This window comes from Podarcis tiliguerta, assembly GCF_965153285.1.
Source record: "Podarcis tiliguerta genome assembly, chromosome: 6".
NCBI lineage: Eukaryota > Metazoa > Chordata > Lepidosauria > Squamata > Lacertidae > Podarcis > Podarcis tiliguerta.
Window position 1 is genome coordinate 27,657,519 of NC_139539.1, and position 23,653 is coordinate 27,681,171.

A 23,653-nucleotide genomic window follows, 5' to 3' on the forward strand; every position below is an offset into this window, starting at 1 on the left:
TCCTGAGATTGCAGAGCAGAATTATGTTTTGATTTCTGCAAAAGTTCATATTGGCCACCTACGATTAACTATTGTCTGATGTGTGGAATGAGGATGCTCAGATTAATTTTTGATGCAGGCTTTTTCCAGCATGCTTCTGGAATAAGGGTTGCCAACCTTACCAGCCCATGGGCTTGTTTAGAGTGTTAGGAATCATCTCCGGTTTCTTCTCTCCCCCTTTCCCCGAATCACCTCTCCCCAAAGGACAGGGAGAACACACACACATACAGATGCTTTGTTTTTACCAAGGAGTTAAGATACAATACAGTGAAAATAGATCCTCTTGAATGTGCATGATTTTGCATAGATTTCCCCCAGCCTGAAAAAAACACCCATCCAAGTTTGCCTTTGAGAGAACCTAGAATTATTTTAATCATCATTTTTGCAGACATGATTTGGGAACTTTTATCTCCTGCCTAATACAGAACAAATGTTTCCCAACACTTTGGTTTTTTGAGACAAACTAGACCACATTCTCAGAGGGACATGGGTGGCGCTGTGGGTTAAACCACAGAGCCTAGGGCTTGCCGATCAGGTTCGAATCCCCACGACGGGGTGAGCTCCCGTTGCTCGGTCCCTTCTCCTGCCAACCTAGCAGTTCGAAAGCACGTCAGAGTGCAAGTAGATAAATAGGTACCACTCCGGTGGGAAGGTAAACGGCGTTTCCATGCGCTGCTCTGGTTCGCCAGAAGCGGCTTAGTCATGCTGGCCACATGACTTGGAAGCTGTACGCTGGCTCCCTCGGCCAAAAAAGCAAGATGAGCGCTGCAACCCAAGTTGGCCACGACTGAACCTAATGGTCAGGGGTCCCTTTACCTTTACCTTTACCTAGACCACATTCCCACAATCGGTGCTGGTAAGTACCTTTTCCAGGGCAGCCTTCCAACATCAAGTGGCTGCTCAGTCCAGTCTAACTGGGCTGTGAATCCAGGAGTCTAGGAAAACTCTTCTTATGAGAGACTGGGGTCAATGGTCCAGATTTCACCCAATTTAGCTGGGTCCAGGGGTTGCACCCAGGTCCCTCTCCAGCACCCTTCAGACCATCAGAGGAGGAAACTTACTCCTAAAGGCTGGCAGTGACTAACCTCCTCTGCTTTGGTCTATGAAATAGCCAGCCTTTGCAGGTCCAGCTTGCATACCACCATGATGGTTTCCACCACTTTTTCATTTTGACAGGCCTTTAGCCTGCCACCAGGTGGTTTGTTTTTATACCCAGAGAAGTAATCTGCAAATGTTCTCACAGTGGCCATAAGCCTGTGGGAAACTGGGAAGCAGGATCTGAGCACAGGAGTCCTCCTGTTCTTCCCACTCCTGTGATTTCCAGCAACTGGTCGTAATTGTGAACATGGAGGAAGAATTAGTAGCCATGGATGCAGGGAAGGCAGAGCTCTCTCTAGCAGTGCAGCATTTGCCTGCCTGCCCTTTTCCTAATACGTATATTATGCTTAAAAAAAAAAAACCAACCCCCTCTGCCCAAAGTAGGGGGCACAACCCTCTTGCCACTGATTTGTTCAGGAAGCAGGGGACCAAGTGCCAATGTGACTTTTTTTAAAAAAAGAGGGCACTGAAAAGATAAAGTATTTTGTACAAAAACCGTATGTGGCCTACTTTAGAAATGATTGTTGCTCTGATTCTGTCAGTGAAAGCTCCCCTTTTCAATATGCTAGCACACCTGCCGCTAAGAAGAAATGACTAAGTTGTGTTCTGTATGTGCCAAACTCCTTCACCAATCAAGCTTCTACATTACAGAATTCTGCTGTCTGCTTTCATGACCCTCTGCATAGGGTAAGGGCAGTCACTGTGTGCACCTGTACGTACATTCACACAACACTGGATGCAAAGAGCCAGAGAGGAAGGTCAGAGTTCTTACGCACAGAGACCATACAAACTAGGTGTGGTGTGTTTTTAAAAAAACTTTATTGATTAAAAAAATCCAAAACAGTTATTTACAGTAGTTTTTTGCTTCATAAACATCAGACAAAAGAATATTCTCTTTTTTCGTCCTTTTTTAACTTCCCATCCCATCAAAAACAAGGTCTCCATATCGTTTGGACAAATAAGATACAGCAAGAACAGCCAGTGCATTGTAGGAACTGAAACATTGCTCTTGTTACCTTGTGCAGCAATTTCAGATCTGCTTAGGTTTCCTGCAGTGCCAGGAAAGAAGGTTCAAACTGCTTCATTTAATGGAGGCACAATTCTAATCAAACGGCTGCCAATCCAGCCCAAGTCAAGGGGGCCTAATTGAGGGTAGAGGAGGGAAAACAACATTTTTAATTAAGAGTGAACATGACTAAGTATCTTCAGTTGGACTTGGGATGCTGCTGCTTAAAAGTATCTTGCCAATTTCAGTGACACTTTGAAGGGATACATAATTCTTGAAAGCCTATAAAAAGCAAGGTCAATTTTGGAAAACTGTTATAATAATATAGACTGAAATTCAGCCAGGGGGATTCGAGGAAGTCACTTAAAAATGTTACTAAGATTGGATTAAGTACAGTTAAGATTTATGTTTGTTTGTCTATCTAAAATTTTTTGGAAAATCAATAAAAAAATTTGGAGGGGGGGAAAAGCAAGGTCAAGTTTTGCTTCCACAATCCAGAAAACAAGGTAGGAACCAACCTTGAGAAGGAGATGGAAGGAGCCACCTTCCAGAGATTCAATGCAAATAGTCAAATTAATCCACAAGATTTTAGAATTAAGCAAACAAACAAAAAACCAAGTATGTTACACGGCAGCTCTTCAGGCTTTTCAAAACAGAAAGCAGCACAATTTGGCAATGTATTTGCTTTTTCAAATTTCTGGATCAATATGTGAAAACGGCAGCTCTCTAGACAGAGTTAAGCTATACTCTGCTGATTGATAAAGGATCACCGAAGATCAAAAAGTACCAACAAAAGGAACGCAGGCAATTATTTGTGCAGCAGCAATTACAGGTTGTACCAATCTTAGCCCCAAATCTGTAATTTGCAAAAGGGGGGAGGCACACCACAATGTTCCATTAAGCCCATAACAATTCCCACCCTATTAGTTCCAGTTCTCCAATGCACTCACTGCTGTCCTTGTCGTTTTTCGACACCAGGTTTGCACACCTAGTTTGAGAACAAAAATGTGAAAAGTTGCATCCTGCTGGGCTTTTTAGCTTTACTATTCATGCAACGTAAAAATTAGGCTAACACCTTCTAAAAATTAGTGTTTTTCAAGATATATAGGTGTATATAATAGATCACTATTTAACTTACATTTACAGTGAAACAGCACTATTAAAATAAAAAAGGTGGATGTTCATATCACCCAGGGCACTCTGTGTTTTGCAAGTTCCTGGTCTCAGGCCAAAGGGGGGGGGGCGTAACTCAATGAAAAATATATGCATGTCTCAGCAGTTCAATCTTGCAAACCCCCAGCTTCCCACCCCCTTAAATCCAGGGCATGGACCACAGATGAAGAATATATGGCCCTGCGTATGCCGATGGGGCTCCCAACTCCCTCCCATCCAAACCAGCATGCCCCCCCAGCTACTGGTCAGGGGTGATGGGAGTTGGAACTCCAGGAACATCTGGTGGGGCCACGGGCTTCCACACACCCTCTCTCTTGGGCAGCGTTTCCCAAACGTAGGTCTCTAGCTGTTTTGGGGCTACAACTCCCATCATCTCTAGCTAGCTGGATCAGGTCAGGGATAATGGGAGTTGTAGTTCAAAAACAGCTAGAGACCCAAGTTTGGAAAACACTTCTCAAAGGGGATCAGATACTATCAGGTGGGTCTAAATTTCTGCCAAGGCTGCCAAGTACATGGGGACACATCAAATCATATAGGGAGGCAATTTCAGGGTCACACACAGCTTGTAGTCTGCAGGAGAGGTTGTGATTCACTATGGAAGACCCTACTCTGGTCAACCTCCCTTCCTGGCCACAAGAGGGCACCTGTGCTCCATCAGCAAAAGAGAAACTACATTCAGCGTGATGAGAGCAAGGATCCAAAACAAAGTCAGGAGGTTGGTTGTCGTCCCCCCCCCCCATAGGTAGTTTTGTCAGCACATCCATAAAGACACCTTAGATTTCCCGAGTTACAGTCCACGACCAACAAAATTCAAAATGAAAAACGAAGAAGAAAGGGTTGTTTAAAGCAACTTCACAGTCAAAGAGTCTTGTTCCGGATCCTATCCCTCTTCCCCACCTCTGAAATGCCCCTTTGCTGCTTCTCAGCCAGCAGAGCATCCTTCCCTGCCACTCTGATCACATCGGTGCATCTCCAAACATGACATGGGGGGAAACACAGGGAGAGGAATGGATGAAGTCACAAAAAGCCAGCACCTAAAATAATAATAAAATTGCTCAAACAGCACCATACTTTTTTTTTAACTGGCACCAGTATTCGAAGGGTGGTCGTTGATTGTTCCCCCTCTCCACCTCCCAGTGGAAAGAGAGAGGGATGCCACAAACATTAACATTTCCAGTTAAATCTGCTCATGCCAGGGACTCCGGTTAGGCAACATGCAGGGGCCAGCCACTCATGCGCACCAGACCAAGAGTATGTCAAAGACGTTATGCTACAGAAACAGCAAAACAGAAACAACCCCTGCCTGCCCGCCCCCAAAAAGGACACGCGTTAGGATTCTCTGGGCAGAGGTGAAATCATTCATTTCGCCTCCCCGCCATAATTCGTATTTTTAAGGTACTTGGTTTTTTTATTTTTTAATTCTCTCCTCCGTTACATGTTGGACCCTTTTCCTGTTCTCTTCCACGTCAGCAGGCTTCAAAAAAAAGTGGGAGAAGAGAAGGACCTCTGCACAAGGATGCTCCACAGCAAAAAAATAAAACACACAGTCACAGTAACAGAACAACAGCCATGTTCTCTCAGAGCACGTTAAGGCCTCTCGGTCCTTTCAAGAGCAGGTTGTGCGTGGTTCAGGCACCCCCCTAGTCAGACAGTGTCCTCCACGCGGCTTCAACGGGAGGAAAGGATGCTGGCAAGGTCCAGAAAAAGTGAAACGCTAGCCAAAGGATGTGTTGTCCTCCTGCCTTGCGGCGGAGGCAGTGTTTCGTTCTAGAAGCCGAGGTGAGCTGGCAGCACAGCGTCAAAACGACCAAGGAAGCCTCAGCTTGTTTTGCTCCTGGTTGAGGGGTAGCCATATCACAGCGTTAACATCTGGCAGGGAGGACCCTCAGTGCAGAGGCCAACAGAAAAACTCGGGAGAAGGAGCAGGGGAGCCCCCAAAGCCTCCAAAAGGAGCTAGTGGCTGGAGAAAGCTACTTGGTTTTTCTGGAGAGGGTTGGCGCAGCGGCCTCTCTTTGCAGTGATGGAGGCAGCTGCCCGCTCAGCTTCTGCGAGTCAAGCTCAGCTGCCCTTTGCAAGGCCACTTCCACCAGCAACTGGAAACTGCTGAAGTCCTCTCCGAAGAGCTCGGGCGGAGTGGGCGGCGGCGTGTTGAAGAGTCCGCTGGTGGGACTGGCGGCATCTGCCCTGGTCAGGAGAGCCAGAGTGCTGCCCGTCGCGCTCAGCTGCGGCTGCTTGGGGTGAGGCTCGAGCTTGACCTGCTGGAAGGTGGGGCGAGGGCTCTCCTGCTCACTCGTCACCACAGTCAAGCTGCCGGCCAGGGGCCGGGCAGGGTGGCAGGTCATGGGCGAGCAGACCGACATGGAGAGCACCTTGGAGGAGGCGGAGGAGGCAGGAGGCACCATCAGGAGTCCGGACCCTGTGGCGGCGGCTGCGGCTGCATGGGTCAGCGTCACATCAGCAGATTTGGCACCGCGGCGAGATATGGTGAACTGGTTGGGATCCTTGCCGTCCTTAAGCAGCATGTCAGGGAGGAGCCTGCGCCTGGCGTTGATGAACCAGTTGCAGATCTAAGGGAGAAATGCACAGGGCTCGGTTAGATGCCAAGGAACAAGGACTTGGGGGGATGCGCAGCAGCTATGGTGCTAGACTTAAGGCCCTCGGGGAAGAGCAGAGTTGAGGCTGCCCACCTGTAACGTGGGAGACAACAGAGAAGGTGCAAAAGGAAAAGGAAAGCTTTTGCTACACTGGAAGTTGAGGGGCACATTTTTCTAAGAAGAGGTGAGTGAGCAAGAGAGGCTTCAATAGCCAGTTGTATTTTTTCATGACTGATAAGGTTGTCCGTGACTACCAGCCGGAACAGCAATGTTCTGCTTCCACTGTTGGAAGCAATATGCCAAGTGCTAGGAATCATAACTAGGGCAAGTGCTGTTGGTTTTGCTTGCTGGCTTCCCAGAGGCAGCTGGTTGGCCGCTGTGGGCTAGATGGGCTGCTGGCAAGAAGAACAAGACTCCTCTTCTGTTCTTATACAGCCATTTCTCCAAGGGCATGCAAAATAGTTAAAAGAGTACTGGGAATATATAATAAAGGGGGGAAAGTCATCTAAATGGATATATAAGAATATGCAGGAATGGTGAGGAAATTAAAGCAATCAGGGAAGGGAAGAAGGGAAATCGGTGGAAATGTATATCTGAATGTGATTCTGGAAATGGTTATAATGAAAATTATTAAAAAAAAAAAAAAGCATTTGTGGCTCTTTCCTTTCTCCTTTTATTCTCACAAACCCCCTAAGACTGAACCTGAGACTTCTCCGTGCAAACTAGGTGCTTTGCCGCTGAGTTACATGTAGCCCTTTTTTTATAGGAAATATGTTTAACAGCATCATGGTTGCAAATCAAACATTACTGCACTTCCCACAGGTTTTTTAAAAGGTTGGGGAGGGGCAATGGCTCATTCTCTGCCTCCAGCATCCTATCATTGCCACCTGTTGTACTTTGAGAAGCCAGGAGAAGGCAGCTATTCGCTTGCCACCTGAATTTCTGTTTCACAGTGTTACAAGCTTGGATCTGCCCAACCAGTGTAGGATAAAGCACAGACCATTTATTCCAAGATTCCTGGCATGCCTTTTCTCCTGCCAGATCTGTCCAGGAGTGAACAGAAAGTATGTAGGATGTTTCCTTTATACAGGGCAATCTAGGGCTTAAGAATTAAAAATCCAATATAGAGAAATGTGCACCTCTCTCAAGTTCCACTCCAGGTCCGGACAGTTATAATTCAGCAACTATTTTTATTCTCATGAATACAGTACCCAAAGACTGAATTATTTGTACCAGAGCATTTCCTGTCCCTTATGCTCAGAAGTACGAGGAGTTGAGGTTTAAGACCAAAAAGTATTAATGGGACAATACTTAACAAACTGGTAGGCAAACTTTCCAGTTTCCCAAAACTCTTCTCCGAGCTGGATGTCAAAGGTAAAAACTGAAAGAGCAACCAGCCCTGGTTCTGTGAAACCGAGAGGGAGGGAAAGAGGAAGAGAAGAGACTGGATATGAAGACAGAGCCCACAGCAGCCTTTCCCAACCTAGTGCCCTCCAGCTGTGGGCTGATGGGGGCTGTAGTCCAAGCCATCTGGAGAGCAGCAGGCTGAGAAAGTCTGGTCTACACTTTGTAACAAGTCTAAGATCTGGCACAGAAAGTCTCATGGAGATGGGCAGAGCAACCTGACAGAGGTTGGGGAGGGGTGCGGTTGAGGGAGAAGGAACTGCCTCTTCCTAAACCCAAGTCAAGCCCATGCTAGCCAAGACAGAAATTATCCAAGGCATTGGTTTCAAAGCCAATGGGTGGAGAACTATGCCAGCTCCAGGGGCTGCTAGGGGAGTGGGAAGTTGTTGGGTCCTGAGGATCCAAAGGCTCCCCCAACACACCAATTTTTGCCCCTGCTGACAGAGCACCATCTGCAAAGGCACACTGGTGGCAGAGCTTGCCACTGCAGCTAAGAGGCTTTTGGGGGTGAAGCTCCCACTCTGCCTGCAGAGAAGCAAATCTGCTGGACCCACAGGTCGATCCCTCAGCCACGTTTCACAGGAGCTTGGGATTGGCTCCCTTCATCATTACATCAGAGCTTGCATGGGGCAACACTGACGCCAGGGGCTACAAAGAAACAGCAATGGCTGTACCCCCCAATCCTTTTTCCAAAAAAAATATGTATAGTTTGATTAGGCGTATAACTAGAGAAAACCAATCACATACATGCACATGTACATGGTAATCAAGAGTGAAAAACTCTTCTATAGATAAGAAGCTTGATCCAGCAAAATCCCCAGGAAACAGAGTAGATCCCCTACTAAAATAAGTGCAATTGTTTTCTGTTAAACACAGAATACAACAAGTTGCCTAGGTTGGCACAGAAAGAGCAGCCTGCTGATTTAAATGAAATTTCCCCATTTCACAGATTTGTGAACAAATGTGCATACCAATCGGCTATGATCAAAACAGTTCGCAAATTAATTGGCAACTTATTTCAAAAACTTCTCAGCGGTGCAGTCTACATTCCTTTCACACTACAGAATTGCATCTGGTTAAACACAAGGGGGCAAGGAAAACCAGAAAATTATTGGGTATCTGGTTGGGCCTCTGCTAAGACACATTGCAAGGTATGCGAGCAAGTTCACGTAATTTTAAAGCAAGTCCAAAACTTTCCAGAAGCGAAGGCTGGTACTTACTGGGCAGAACACCAACTCTCCATGAAATGGAAACTGAAGTTTCCAAGCTGGTTGGTGGAGTCATAAATATTCATAATTTGAGACATGGAAATATTTTGCAGAGGTTATGTAGATTAGAGGACTTACAATAATAATAGCAACAACAGCATGACCACCAAGAAGGGCATACAAGAAGAGCTTGCCTAGAGGACAACGTCTCTACTGTCTTTATACCTGCCATGACTTCTTAGTACCTGGGTGCAGTAAGATGCTCACAATAAATAAATACAGGACAGGGACGCACACTGGCCCCTTCCATTGGCCTGCAGCCAGAGAGGGAATATGGCCTCCGACTGAAAAATGTTCCCCATCCCTGGCTGTTGGGTCAGTTGCTACACCTCCTTCCAAGGAAGACCACTGGGAAGTGGAGATCAGTCTGGCCCCAGCAGGTTCTTATACTTTTTTTAAAATCTGCACTGGGTTACCAGCTGCTTTCATCCCTTTATTTTAAAGTTGCTGTAAAGACTGATGTGGGAGACTGTGTAGAAATGTTTCAAGAAAGTAAACTGGATATTAAATTCCTGTTTACAATTCACCCACTGTACTCCGTCTAGCACTGTCCAACCTCTTTCCCTTCTCTGCCTTTTTCTCTCTACCCTTCTTGCCGCATGGACCTCATCTTTTAATATTGAATGAGTTTTCTATGAGGATCACAGAAGGGGAAAACATACTTGTGATAAAGCTGAGATTTCATTGAAAGCCATTATAGACTGGACTTTACAGTCCAGGGGTCCTTTACCTACCTAAGCTCAATTATAGCAGACAATGAACTCACTATTTAAAGGAATAACAACGTTTATCCATCCTATTTCCCACTTAGGAAGGGCTTCACTCCAGCAGAAATGTATTGTGCAATTCTGGACCATTCTGTAGACTAAGTCTCTCAGGTCTCGAGGGCTGTCATTATTATTAGCCTTTTTCCATCCTCTACCTGCAACAGCATTATGCAACTGCTCATAAAGCAGCCACACTGCACTGTAGCACAGTGCTTGGTTACAGCTGTAGAGCACCAAATTAGGATATTATAGCAGCCTTTGCCAGCCTAGTACTCTCCAGTTGTTTTGGACTACAAATCCCATCAGCACCAGCCAGCGTGGCCATGCTGATTACCGCTGCAGTCTCGAACAGCTGGAGGGCACCAGCTTGGATTGCACAGTACGAACATGTGCAACTGCCCTCTTTGGAAGAGAGAGGGACAATCACGTTTCCATTTGGCGAACTAGCAAAGTTCTGGATGCATTGCCAAAGAAGCCCGCTAGGAATCTTAGCGCAACGCCATGAGGAGCTGGTTACAAGACCTTGGGAAGCACAGCTGCTGCCTGTGCAATTTGTTTCACGTCACACACAAGGGTGTAGAACAATTTTTCCTTCTTGAAAGCCAAACCAAAATGAAAGAGTGCTTCAAAGAGAACAATTATGGAAAAATAAATCAAGTAGACTGATGTATCTTTTGCAAATCAGCAGCTCTGTAAAATATTTTCCCTGGGGATACGTGTTAACACAAACTCAATAATTTCCCTGTTTTTAATCCCCTCCCCACCCCCCGCCTCAAGAAAACAATCACCATGTTTCCAAAGCCTCAAACTGGTCTCCTTTCACAAGCATACATATTTTTTTCCATACGTGTGGAGCAAGAAGTTGGGGGTTTCGTTGCACATGGCTTACAAGACTTAAAAACAGAAGCTGGCAGCTCAACACAGCTTACATTTAAAACACTTCTAGGTTGAACACATCTGCAGGCATATTCACAATGTGGACCTCCCCCGTCTTGCCCTGGTAAGAGCACAGAACCACCAAGGAGAGCCATCTGCCCTCTTCTATGCCTGAATAAGTGTGAAGACTCTCCATGACAGAAGAAAAGTAGGGTCTTCCCCCCAATGTTGTACAATGCCTCAGAGGTAGGAACAGAAGAAGCACCTGCTAGATCAGTCTAAATGTCTCTCTCATCCAACATCCTGGTCTCACAGTGGCCAAACCTGGGAAACCTGCAAGCAGGATAACGCACTCTCCTCCTGCGATTTTCAGTAACTGGTATTCAGAAGCATATTGCCTCTGACCACAGAGGCAGAGCATTGCCATCATGGGTAGAAGAGATACTCTGAAAGTCTTGACACTATTCTTGCTGCTTAACACCATGGAAACTACCCAGCTCTCAACCCTACCATAGTCTCACTGCTAAAAGAACAAATTTAAAAGCTCCTTAAGCAAGGAGAAAAGGGGTCCTTCCAGTTACTGATTAGAAGACTCCAGGTTCAATGAGCTGTACACCTTTTATGCCCCATACGTAGAGAGAAACTGAGGCACCGCTGCACACAAATTCTAACTGCATAAAACAAGCAACCAATCATTAAGTCCCAGTAAACATTTGCATGCAGAAATTTCACAGCCACTTTTATGTTCAGCTACATTTGTGCACAAGTACACTGTACCAGAAAAAGGTGCAATTTATGTTGCTTTTAGAAATACAAAAGGTGACCTTGAATATCTAGATGGTCTTCAGCAAGCCAACTCCTTCTCTGCATACAAGCAAGAGCTGCAACTTGTTATCGGAATATTTGTGCTCACAGCAAGCCAAGCAGAACAGACTAAGCATTCTTGTGCAGTCAGATCCCAGCTAAGAGCACCAAGCTTGGTCAGGAGAGAGAGATGGGAACTATCAAAGGAAGCTCAGAACTTTGCAAGGAATGCTACTAGCTGTTCAGTGAGTCAGGCACCCAAGTGACCTTAGTTATGTGGGGACAGTTCTCTGCTACAGAGAAAGAGAGGCCAAAATGCACTGATCACGAATAGTCAGTTCTAAAAAGAACTTTTGTCCTTTTCACAAGGCTAAGCAGCATCGATCAAACAATCTGAATATTTTGGATCAACCACAACACTCCTTAGGTTTACATGTCCTTCTATTACATCCAAAGCCATGTTTGTTTATTCCCCCCCCCCTTCGACACACACAATGAACTATGCCAGCCCTAATGACACAAACAACTGGTCACCCCCAGAACAAATCTGGGTGCCACCATGCAGACCTCCCAAACCCAAAGTGATACTTGCTTGGCAACAAGCTGGTTTGGGAGGCTTACCCCCATGCAATATTGTCAGTGGGGTTCACCAGCAAAACTAGCTGAGCTCCACGGATCCAGACAGCCCAACCAGAAAATCTATCTATCATATTATATTTCTATTTGGGCTGTTTGGATCCGTGCAGCACCGCTCAGCTAGTTTTGCTGAAGTTACATTTGCTTGCTTAGCAAATGTAAGTGTTGTAGCTGGAGAATTTTCATATTCAGACATCAAGTGTGCATTCTAGGTAGGCTGAGCAGCTGGTTAAGACTGCAATTTCAGTAACAAGTAAGGACAATGGATAATTTCTTGTCAGCATGAGAAAAGGTGGTATGCTCACCTCATTTTTGAGAGCTTAAACAGCATTTGTGTGAATGGCAACAAACCTGAGGACTGGTTTTCTCCTCTGTTGCCAGTACCAAAGGCCACAACATGTACGCAACTGGGCTTAAGGCCACCTGCTCCAAGCTAGAAGGGTGAGAGGGGGAAGCCACAGGTCAGGGCTATAGCCCTGATAGTGGGCTTCCTGTAAGATTCATTTAAATCATGACACCTAGAGGTATTTCCTTAGAAACAGGAAGACTTTGAGCTGTTATGAGCTCCTTTAAGAGAGTCCAGCTGGGACAGGCTCTCCCCTGTCTTCCCAGTGACCAATAATAATAATAATAATAATAATAATAATAATAATTTTTATTTATATCCTGCCCTCCCCAGCCGAAGCCGGGCTCAGGGCGGCTAACAACAATAAAACAGTACAAAAGTACATCACAAACAACACTCTAAAATCATTCATTATAAAATTAATTAATTCAAGCCACTGGCAACCATTGGGCCAGAGCTATGCGAAGATTGCGAGGGAGGGAGTCAGGCTGTGCCCTGGCCAAAGGCCTGGTGGAATAGCTCTGTCTTGCAGGCCCTGTGGAAAGATGTCAAGTCCCGCAGGGCCCTGGTCTCTTGTGACAGAGTGTTCCACCAGATCGGAGCCACGGCCGAAAAAGCCCTGGCTCTAGTTGAGGCCAGTCTAACCTCTCTGTGGCCTGGGACCTTCAAGATGTTTTTATTTGAAGACCGTAAGTTTCTCTGTGGGGCATACCAGGAGAGGCGGTCCCATAGGTACGAGGGTCCTAGGCCGTATAGGGCTTTAAAGGTTAAAAACAGCACCTTAAACCTGATCCTGTACTCCACCGGTAGCCAGTTCAGCTGGTATAGCACCGGATGAATGTGATCTCGCAGCGAAGACCCCGTAAGGAGTCTCGCTGCAGCATTCTGCACCCGCTGGAGTTTCTGGGTCAGTCTCAAGGGCAGCCCCACGTAGAGCGAGTTACAATAATCCAGTCTGGAGGTGACTGTCGCGTGGATCACAGTGGCTAGGTCAGGGCGCGAGAGGTAAGGAGCCAACTGCTTAGCTTGGCGGAGATGGAAAAATGCCACCTTTGTTGTAGCTGCAATCTGCGCCTCCATGGAAAGGGAGGTGTCGAAGATTACACCCAAACTCTTAACGGACAGTGCTGGCACTAATTGCGCCCCCGCAAGAGATGGGGGTTGCCCCCCCAATCCCATATCGTCCTGTCCCAGCCACAGGACCTCTGTCTTCGAAGGATTTAGCTTCAACCGGCTCCCACGTAACCATCCAGCCACAGCTTCCAAACATCTGGTCAGTGTGTCTGGGGCCGAGTCAGGATGGCCATCCATCAACAGATAGAGTTGGGTGTCATCAGCATGCTGATGGCAGCCCAGCCCAAAACTCTGGACAAGCTGGGCGAGGGGGCGCATAAAGATGTTGAGCAGGGAAAGCAAAAGAGAAACCCAAAAGGCCGGAACTCATGCCAGAGGCTCTTAAAGAAACCACCAACAGCCCCCCTTTCATCCTTTTTCTTCCTCTCATTTTTGTATTTAAATTGTAAACAAATGCAATTTGTGGGGAGGCAAACCACATAAAGAAAGATTTTGCAAAACACAACAGAACGGATAAAGGCCACTGCATAACAGTCCACTTCACCGTTTACTTGCTCCTGGCCCACCTACAGATTTCCAGGCCCCAGCAAGGTTGTTTACCGGGAAGTAGCCTACGTATGAGAGGCCCTTCTTCCCCACAATCACAACATACCCCCTTCAAGTGAAGGGAACTAACATGGCATCGCCCTAGCAGTCTGAATTTTGTTTTCGTTTCTTTGCTGAACCCATAAGGTCGTTCGCTACTATACCTACCTGTTAGAAACAACCAAACAAACAAACATGTATTTGAGCATCGCTAAGCTTTCAGGATGTAAAGTGCATACAGCTAACATTTCGGCCATTTCACTTTGTACAACGTGCACAGTTTAATCTCTTACTTCATGCAATCACAATTTGAATGTTTAACCAAATTAAACCCAATCCACTGGAATGTGGTATGCACTGATAGAACAGTGTTACAGTAAGGAAGGTCTAATGTCTTTTTAAAAATACAAGATAGATTTTCTCACCTGAAAGAAACTGGTTTTTACTTCAGAACACTACTTTTTAAGAAGCTTCCTTTTACATGAAGCAACCAAGATCAAATTCCCCAGTTTTCAATATGCATGCCCTGGAGGTGTTTCTCACGGAACTCCTAAGAAGCCTGACAGGGCCGGTCCTACCATTAGACACAGTAAGGTGGCTGCCTCAGGTGGCAGATGTTGAGGGAAAGGTAGTGGGGGGTGATATGTTGGAAAACAGAGCTGCATGTGCCACACAGGCCTTGCCCTGCACCATCTAAGCTAGCCTACTGCCCTCATATATGGCGGGGGAAGCCATCTAACAATATTTTCAATTGATTCCCCCACCAATACACACACACACACACACATACATCACCCAAGAATTCCTATGGTATATTAAACCAGGTTGCATGAGAAGCTCTTTCTATAAACCATTCTGAGTCCTAAACTATCTTAACACTGAACCCTGTCAACAGAAGTCCTATGCAAGGGCTTTCCCCCTCTCCATCCCCAGTGCCCCCCTAAAGCTGGCTCAGAGGGGAGTCAGCAGAACCCCCAAAACAGTGTATGGGGCGGGGAGATCAGACATAACTGTTCCACAAATGCAACACTGGATTCCACCCATTGTTTTTAAGGTACATGTCAAGCACAGCAAGCCCTGGTTTCACACCATGGAACAGGCCAATGGTTTTCAATATTAGGGCAAGACCCTTACTCCCAAAGCAGACCCAGAAAATAAAAATTATCCAGGCACCTGGTGACAAGCACCTAACACTGGCATAGAAACATCTCTGCAGGGCACAGGTAGAAATCTGATGCTTGCTCTTTGAAAACAGATGCTGTTTTCCAAAAACAAACTCTGTAGCCAAGGATGAATCAGGGCAGGGGAAACCCCACTCTTGGCCTCAGCCACACCTCTATTCCTTTCCTAGCTCCTGCATCCCTTGCCAGGTGAAGCAGAAGTCTCGTTACCCTCCTGACACTAGACTGACCCAGCAGAATATCTTATATTTATTTAGTTATTTCCGAAAGTCCTGGCCTCTCCTTCAAATCCTTGGAAAGGATTTGACAGATAGGGAAGCTAGGTGTGTTTCACAAGCCTTCAAGGGCAAGCACACCTTGCCAAAAGTTGAGGCCAACAACCAAGTACACACAGAAAGGAACCCCTCAGCTGTACTTGATTCCATGCAAATAGTAAATGGCTAAATTCACATCAGGTGTTGAGTGGGTGGCACAGAACACAGTTCAGCTAAAACTGTTAAGGACTGGGTTAGATTTGTTTAGCATTTTCTCTCTTAATTTCTAAATTATGCTTCCTTCCCCCTCCCCCAGTACAACCACAGACAAAAAGCATTTGTGAGGAGGAAAGAGACGGGAACACCTTTGGGGCAGTTGGGTATTTTGTTCCCAAAACCAAGTCAACTGTTCATTTAGGCTCATATCCTGCTTTTCACTCCCCCTCAAGGCACACACACTTGCCAAGAAATGCCTTAAAGTGGAGTTGAAGGATGAGGAAGTGAAAAGCAAAGCCCAGACACTTAATGGAGAAATCTTACCCTTCTATTAATACTACTTAATCCTAGGGAACTCACTGAGGATTATACAGGCTTCGCTTAAACCTCTAATTTCTAATACATATTTAGCTACTACTATATATTTTAATTACCAAATAGCTTTATTTTTATCATTGGCTTTGTTTTTTGTTATTTTGCTGCTGGTTTTTGTTTGTGAACCACCTTGGTATTTCTTTTTGAAATGAAAGCAGTAGATAAACAACAGTAATAACAACAGTATTAATATCGGTTCCCAAAGGGCTAGCTGCCCAATATTCCTTGAGACCTTGCAAGGATCTGCTGGTCATAAACAGATTCCCTGGGCAGTGTTGCAGTATACTGGGGTCCTTAGAAAATCTGTACACTTATAAGGCAAGCACGAAATGGATAAATTTAAAATGTTTTGATTCCATCAATACAGACGGATTGCAGTCCAATTCTTCAACCCTCAGTGCCTTCTGCCCTACTAATCCAGTAGAAGACCAGGGATGGACCATCCAAGAATGGAGGTCCTCTGGAATCCTGACTAGAACCATATAGGCCCCATTAACATGCCGTGTTAAACCATAGTTTAGCATGAAATAAACTATGGATTTACATGAGTGAACAACGTCCTGGTGCACACTGCTCACAAGACAATGCTTCACACTTTTCTTCAACATGCCAGAGAGGAAACGAACTGTTACATGAGAGCCACCACTTGCATTTCTTTTGTGTCCTAACAAGCCACAGTGGTAAGCCAAGGTGGGTTATTGACTTACCACAGTAGTTTGTGAGGAGACAAACAAGCCACAAGTGCTACCTTGCATGTAACAACAAACCAATCTCTGGTTTGTAGTCTTTATTCCCCTAGGAGAAACACACATGTTCATTTTAAACCATCGTTTATTTTAAATGATGGTTTACAGCAAGCCAGACTAGAAACTCATCTTAAGAGTCCACATAAGGGGCATTTATAGGCCCTCCAAAAAGATTAGCCATCATTTTTAAGAGTCATGCACACCCTAATACCCCCACAGTAATAATTTATTCCAGATTGACAAATCACTAAATAGTTTATTGTCTCGCTTTCCCATACAAATTATCTGCTGTTGCAGAATGTAACTTAATTTTGTGCTGTTAAGGAGAGCTATGCATGGTTACCACTTTTAATAAGCTACCTGGAGAGACCAGCCCATAGAAAAGGGCAGATTTGTTCTCCACTGCCCCAGAGGGCAGGACTAGGTCTAACAGTTTAGGTTACCAGATGGCCTACAATACATTCTCCCAACTCTGATTCTACCCAATACATGCAAAAGACTGGAATTAATTCAAGTAGTGACATTACTACAACAGAATAGGATTGCAAATCAGCCTAGAGTATTTTGACACCCCAATTCTACTTGCAAGTTAAGCACTACTTATTTCAGTGGATTCACATGCACATATATTATAAAATGTGCTCCAGATTACACACCAAACAAAATCAACCCAATAGAAAGAAATGGCTATAGAACTTGGCCCATAAGGCATTCTTAAATTCGTAACTTATTGCAGATCTGCCCAGTCCTTCAGACTTCTTTGGTGCAAAATCATTTAGTGTATCTGCTTATGTACTAATTAAATTCAGCTAACTTGTGAAAGCAGGTTTAAGATTACTGATCTTTAACACAGGTGAAAAGGGACACCCAACTTGTTTCTTTGTAAAAGGAGGTGAGAAGTTACGATTCCTGTTACATTTATTAAGATCATTAAGAACATCTAACTCAAATTCAGAGCAAAAGGTGGAGCTGAACATTAGCTACACAATGCAACCGATAACCTTATTAGGATAAACTAAAATGCCAAAGGAAAGCAAGTAAGCTTTCGATGTCCTGAGAATTCTTCTTCAGGGTGGATATTAGACAAAACAAAGAGGGAGGAAAAGGGCAGATGAATGATGGAAAATCTTCAAAATCTGCATTATCCAACAACCTTAAGATGAAGTACATGAGGCATTCTTCAGACTTAATTAGTTAACATGCTGGGAATAAAACAGATTCCAAGATGCAGCTACAGGGACACACAATGATTTTGTCCCCCCCCCCCCTTTCAAGGTATGAAAAGTAGCAATTACCTGCATCTGCTCCCATCACTAAGCAGAATGTGCATGTCCCTTGGAAGGCAGAGAACAGAAGTAAAGAAAAACAAGACAGTCCTTACGTTAACAATGCTGGAGATTAATTTTTGTGCACTGGGTGGGAGAGAGTCAAGAGAGGCTGAATTGGATAGTATTACCTAGTGGTTGGAGGGCAGAGGCCAACACAAGATTAAGACCCTGAGACTTTTCCCCATCATGCCCAGCTTCTCCTTCCTTTTGTGTTGGGGGGTGAAGAGATTTAATTGGCCTGAAGAAGAGCTCCGAGGAACAGGAAAGCTTGCTAATTACCTTGACATTTTAGTTGAGCCTAATAAAAGCTGGTTTGTTTTTACTTTTTGGATTTATTTTTGCTAACAGGTTTTTTAAATTAAAAAAAAAATCTGCAACTTCTTATACATAGGCACAAGAGGTGACGGCTCCAGTACCCTTTAACAGCAATGGAGCAGAAGGAATTTCAGCTTTCAACCTACACCTGCCAAAATCCCTTCCTCTGCAGTGCTATTAAAGGTACCAAAGCCTTCTCCTCTTTTGCACCTGGCAACCCTGTGTATGCAAGAAATCATAACTGGGCAACGTGCTAGGAAAGGATTATACAGAAGTTCATACCTGAAGAACAGAGAGGCTTGTTTGCCCCGAAAGGCTGAGTTTCTCTTGCTCAGACGGATATGCATTGAACCTGTGCTCGTAGAGCCACTCCCGGAGAATCTTCACAGACTCCTTAGGAAGGTTGCCCCTTCGTTTTCTCTTGCCAGGCTGCAACGGATCCTGAGATACGCTCCCATCATCCTCCCCAAAGTCACTATCCGACATGGTGGAACTGCTGGCAGATCTGTCTTGGTTCAAGCCTGAGATGTGGGAAACAATGCAAGACATAATGGGTCACAGGTGGAATTACACAGGTGTGAAAGAGCTGCAAGAAGGAAGGTTGTGTTCAACAGTCCCTGCAGGTGTACCTAACAAGGTGGAAAGTCCTTTACTAATTGCATCTTGCTCATCTTCCTTTTCACAATTGTGTAGCACACAAAAGGAGAAGTGAAGCTGCCCTTTTGCACATGGGTAACTTGAGGCAGAAGATGGTCAACTGTGCAAAGGCCAACGTCAACAGAAGGGATGGGGAACATTTGACTCTCCAAAGGATGCAGGGTTCCAACTCTTGTCACTCCTGACCACTGACTACTCAAGTTACAAGAAAGGAGATTCCGACTAAACAGACAGTGGAAGAGTCTCCCTAGGGAGCTTGTGGACTCTCCTTCCTTGGAGGTTTTTAAGCAGATGTTAGATGGCCATCTGTCATTGATGCCTTAGCAGAGATTCCTGCATTGCAGAAGGTTGGACTAGATGAACCTTGGGGTCCCTTCCAACTCTACAATTCTATGATTGTTTGACTACACAGCCTGGGGTGATGGGGTAATCAAACCACAACAACTGGAGGTTCACAGGTTCCTCATCCGTACTCTGCACTATGGTCAAATTCAAAGCAGTGCTTGGCATTCAGCTCTACAGAGTTGTGTTCTACATACTCTAAAGATCTACAAGTTATGAAGCTGTACCATAAGCTCTATAAGAAGGAGACTGCTGGTATTAAAATCACAGAACTATAGAGTTCTTGTAAAGAACATTAATGACGCTGTGTTTTCATTAGAAACCCCAGAAGTATTTTTTCCTAATATGGCTCCTTTCTTTACTGTGAAACTCCTGACACTTCTAACAGTTTTGCCCTGTTCAGACAAAGAGGTATTTTTATGGCTTCCCCTTCCAAACGAAAAAAAATTGTTTTGGACCTCGATCCCCCGACCCACACCAGAATGCTTGTATTTAAAAAACAACAACTAAAATCCATTCATTAATATGTTTTTGAGCCAAGTCCATTGCAAAAGTGCATTGCACAAAATGTTAGGAAATTAAGATGCATTTTACTTTGCAGGGGGATCAGACTGAAAAAGCAAGTGTCCACTATTAACAAAGTCTCCCAGGGGGCTGCAGCCTTACAGCTCTTAAAAGTTTCCTCTCTCCAAAGCCCTTTACATGTAGAGACTTTTTTTCTACATTCCCCCCAAAAAGGGGTGGGGGGGGGGAGGGAGGACGACAGAGGTAACTTATATATAAAACTGGTGGGCCAAGCAGTCGTCAAGACTTTCCAAGTTTGCTTAAGGTTAGCTCAATGCCCTTTTCCAGACATGCGGTCGAGTTTGTTTGGAGGGAGGCACTCGGAGATCAACACGTCCGCATCCACCCCCAGCAAGCGCGCACACGCAGAAAAACCCCAGGCAAATTCAAGTGCATTGAAATGGAAGCGTGCATTCGCTTCTCCAGTACGCGCACCCCCACCCACCCACCCGCGAGGAAGAGAAAAGGGCAAAACTTTGTGCCTATTAAAAAAAAAAAAAAGCTGCAAAAGCAAATGGATCCTCGTCCTCCTATTCCTCCAGGCAACGCCGAGTGCAGAAGGGCTCGCGGGGGGAGCTGTTGGCTATGTGAGGGAGTCTCTCTCTCCTGTTTCAAGTCTGCATCTCATCAGGGATGGAGGAGGAGGAGCAGCAATTTTTTTGCTTTTTTTTTTTGCTGCCGTTTCCTCCTGGCCCTGAACTGCCCACACCGCCAGCTGCACATGGGAACGACAAAATCCAGCCCAGAGCGAAATAATAATTTAAAAAAATTAAAATGCAAACAGTTCAGGAAGGTCGGTGGAGAGTGAGGCTAAAAGCACGGGTTGCTTTTGCTTTGCTTGGGGGGGGGGGTTGGTCAGCTACGTTTGCCCCCGCGTATCGTCCACTTTATCAAAACACCCACCCACCCCAAACCTCAAAATGCAAGCAAAAGGAAGTTAAAATAGCAACAAGCTGCCTCCTCGGCCGTGTCCATTCCTACACAAAGAGAATGCAATTGGAAATAGATCCGAACCGGGGCGGAAAAGGGGGAGGGAGGAGAAAAGGCAGATCAAACATTTCATTTTCTTCCGTTTGAATTCAAGCGAGACAAATCACGTGTCAGAAGTTTGCTACTTAGTAAAGGAGCAATTAAAATACATATACACACACACGAAAATACCTCGCGGATTACTCCCACCGGCGCTGGTTTGATAATGAACTCAGGTCTGGAGTTTCAAAAGGAAAAGTAACGTGGGAGAGCGAAGCTAACCTCGCGTCAACCCCCACCCCCGGCCAACCTCTTTCTTTAAATCCCTTCCATCCCACTTCACACAAAACAAGCCTGGACTCCATGTTTTCTGCCAGTTGCATCGCCGCTCTCACCCCCAAAACCGCCTCCTCCAAATCCCTTCCATGGGGGGGAACCAAGAGGCAAGGTCGAAATAAGCAGAGACCACCTCTCCTCCCCACCCCCCGAAAAAATGAGGGGTCCCCAGCACCCAAGGGCCGAAAGCAATCGGAAGACGAGAAACGCTCTCGCAAAAAAAGTTTCTCTTGTGTCTCTTTCCCTGAGTGACAGATGCCTAGACAGAGTTCTCTTTGTTCCAAAAGAAACAGGAACTCGCGCCCCCCCCATAGCACGCGTTACCCCGGCTTTGCTCCAAACAAATCCACCCCCTCCCCCCAAAAGCTGTCATTTTACAAGCACTTGAAATCAGGTTTTGCTTTTGTTTGTTTTTAACAGAAACCTAAATTTGCAGAGTCCAAAATCGCCAGGGGTTTGTTTCTTTGCGGGGGGGGGAGGCAGATGTGGGGAGGAGTTTGCAAAAGAAAAAAAATTGGGAAAGTTGCCATTTTGGGATCAAGAGGGAACAGAAGCATGTAAAAGTAAAAGAAAGCAGCTTCGGGAGGAGAAACCTTCGAAATCTTTTTTTTTTTTAAAGGTTTGTGTTTGTTTCCTTTAAAGAAAGCCGGGCGGGGGGGGGGGGGGCAACAGAAGACCCTCCATTCAGAGAGAAAAGGCAGGAAAGAAGTTGGATCTCTCTCGCAATGTTGCATTGAACGTTACCGAACAAAAGATCCTCTTCCCCGACTCCCTCGCCTCTCGCTCGCTTTTGCATAGCTGAGTGCCTGGAAGGCATTTCTCGTTCGTCCGTCCCCCCTCTCGCTCCTCGTTCCTCGTGGTGCTTTTTTTGTCCCTCTTCTCTCCCACCCACTAGACTTTCTCTTTTTTTTTTTTTGCAAAGTTTAAGAGTTTTTGCAAACGCCGATCGGATACTCTCCGGGCGCGCGCGCGCGCGCACACACCACCCGGTTCTCCACGAGGGCGCTCCATTCTCTGGACGCCCACGAAAACTCTTTCCTCCTCCTCCTCCACCGCCCCCCTCTCCTGCCTGCGGTTTGCCTTTGAGAAAACAGACAGCGGTTTTGCAAAAGGGAAAAACCAACCCCCCCCCGAGCCCCCTTTGCAAGTGCTTCCAGTCTTCAGAATGCCCCACGCGCTTTTGCAAAAAAGAAAAATGAGAACTCCAAAGTTTTGCCGAGCAAAAAGAAACTAGGGGGGGGGGGGATATGCAGCCCGAGCAACTTCCCAGACTTACTTTTCCCGGTCGGTTTCATTTTCTTCCTCTCGCAGCGTCTCCCACCCGCCCCTTTCAAGCTCCTGGCTCCGCTCCCGGCGGTGTTTCAATCCACGCCTTGGCAAGAAAAGGGAGCGTTGACGCAGCTGGTGGTGGATCCTTGCCGGACGCAGCGATGGGCACTTCTCTTTGTGTGCGCGCGCGGCGGCCGCTCAAGAGGAGGGGTCTCGGCGCTGCTCAAAGTGCCTTTAATACCTAACCTGCCACACGGTCTGACAGCTCGCGAGGGAAACTACCTCTGCGCTGACGTCAGATCCCCGCTCCCAGGGTCCGCTCCTCCGCTCTGCTCATCCATCCAGCCCAGTCCGCCCTTAAAGGAAGGCTCTGCACTCGCCCCCCTCCCTCCCTCCCCCACCCACCCACCAAGATAATTTGAAAAGGTGGGGGAGGGGGCACAGGCGGAAGGTGGGTGGTACCAGCCGGGACGAAAACAAAACAAAATTACAACTCCCGGAAAAAAGGGGCAACTTGCAGACCCGAGAAACTTCTGTTTTCAAATAAAACTCCAGTGAAACTTTTAAAGGACTTTCCCGAAAAGATAAGAAAAAGCACACGCTTGCATGCCACTGTTTGCTTTTATTAACATTCTTTGGGGAGGGGGAGTTCTGATCAAAGACCTATAACAAAACCAGCATTTTCTTCATTAAATGAACAAGAAAATCTAATCTCGTTTACGGTGTTCAGTTGCTGACATTGGGGGGAAAAGTTATGGTTGCAACATTTAATTTTTAAAGTTGCCATCCCTTAGTTCCAAGGCTGCAATCCTGCATAACAGAGACTCTTGGCACCTTAATCCTATACACGCTTACCTATGAGTAAAGCCCACTGAAATCAATGGGGCTTACTTCTGAGTAGGCATTCGTAGGCTCACACAGTGCAGATGGAATCCTCTGCACGTTTACCTGGGAGTAAGCCCCATTTAAAACAATTGGATTTAATTCTGAGTAGACATGCATAGGACTGCACTGTTCATTCCTGATTTTTCTTTTTTTTTTTATAAATTTTTTTATTGCGTTTCTTTCCACAATTTTATAGGTTTATAAACAAATAAAGTAGTTACAAGAAACAAATTTTCTCTTTTTTTAACAACAAAAACAAAAAAAAAAAAAAACTTGGACTTCCCCACCCCTTCCGATTCTGCGTTCTTTGCATTAACAATGTCAGCATTTTGTTACCTTATTTCATACCTTATTGTAACTTTCGAATGTTATGTATCCAAATACAATATATTATATCTCAATTTCAATACCTTTAAAATAAACATAACATATTCAATTTAAATTGTCTCCTTTTCTCTTTTGTCACTAATTTTACCATTTACTTAATCATATTCGCAGAAGCTTAACGTTTCCTAATCATGCACTTTCTTAGGATTCATACAGCTT

General features: G+C 45.5%; 1 protein-coding gene across 5 annotated transcripts; it reads right to left on the minus strand.

The window, feature by feature from the left end:
- Window positions 1–1,937: 1,937 nt before the first annotated feature.
- TGIF2 (TGFB induced factor homeobox 2) lies at window positions 1,938–22,622 on the minus strand. 5 transcript variants are annotated; one of them, XM_083447093.1, is made up of 3 exons: window positions 22,230–22,622; window positions 18,368–18,606; window positions 1,938–5,883 (listed from the first exon to the last, which is right to left on the minus strand). In XM_083447093.1, exons 1-3 carry the CDS (start codon window positions 22,246–22,248, stop codon window positions 5,287–5,289), a joined length of 855 nt encoding a protein of 284 aa, XP_083303219.1. In that variant the 5' UTR covers window positions 22,249–22,622; the 3' UTR covers window positions 1,938–5,286. The 5 variants fall into 5 exon arrangements, with proteins under 5 accessions (XP_083303219.1, XP_083303218.1, XP_083303217.1 ...); XM_083447092.1 differs by lacking the exon at window positions 22,230–22,622 and adding an exon at window positions 21,931–21,987; XM_083447091.1 differs by lacking the exon at window positions 22,230–22,622 and adding an exon at window positions 21,698–21,789.
- Between the last annotated feature and the right edge of the window lie 1,031 nt (window positions 22,623–23,653).

Coding starts and splice junctions, on each gene's coding strand:
- TGIF2 (XM_083447091.1), bottom strand. CDS start 21,770: ATGCCTTCCAGGCACTCAGCTATGCAAAAGCGAGCGAGAGGCGAGGGA. Junction 18,607..21,697: donor GGAAGAGGATCTTTTGTTCG/GTAACGTTCAAT, acceptor CCCACATCTCAG/GCTTGAACCAAGACAGATCT. Junction 5,884..18,367: donor CAAGCCTCTCTGTTCTTCAG/GTATGAACTTCT, acceptor TTTCTCCCTTAG/ATCTGCAACTGGTTCATCAA.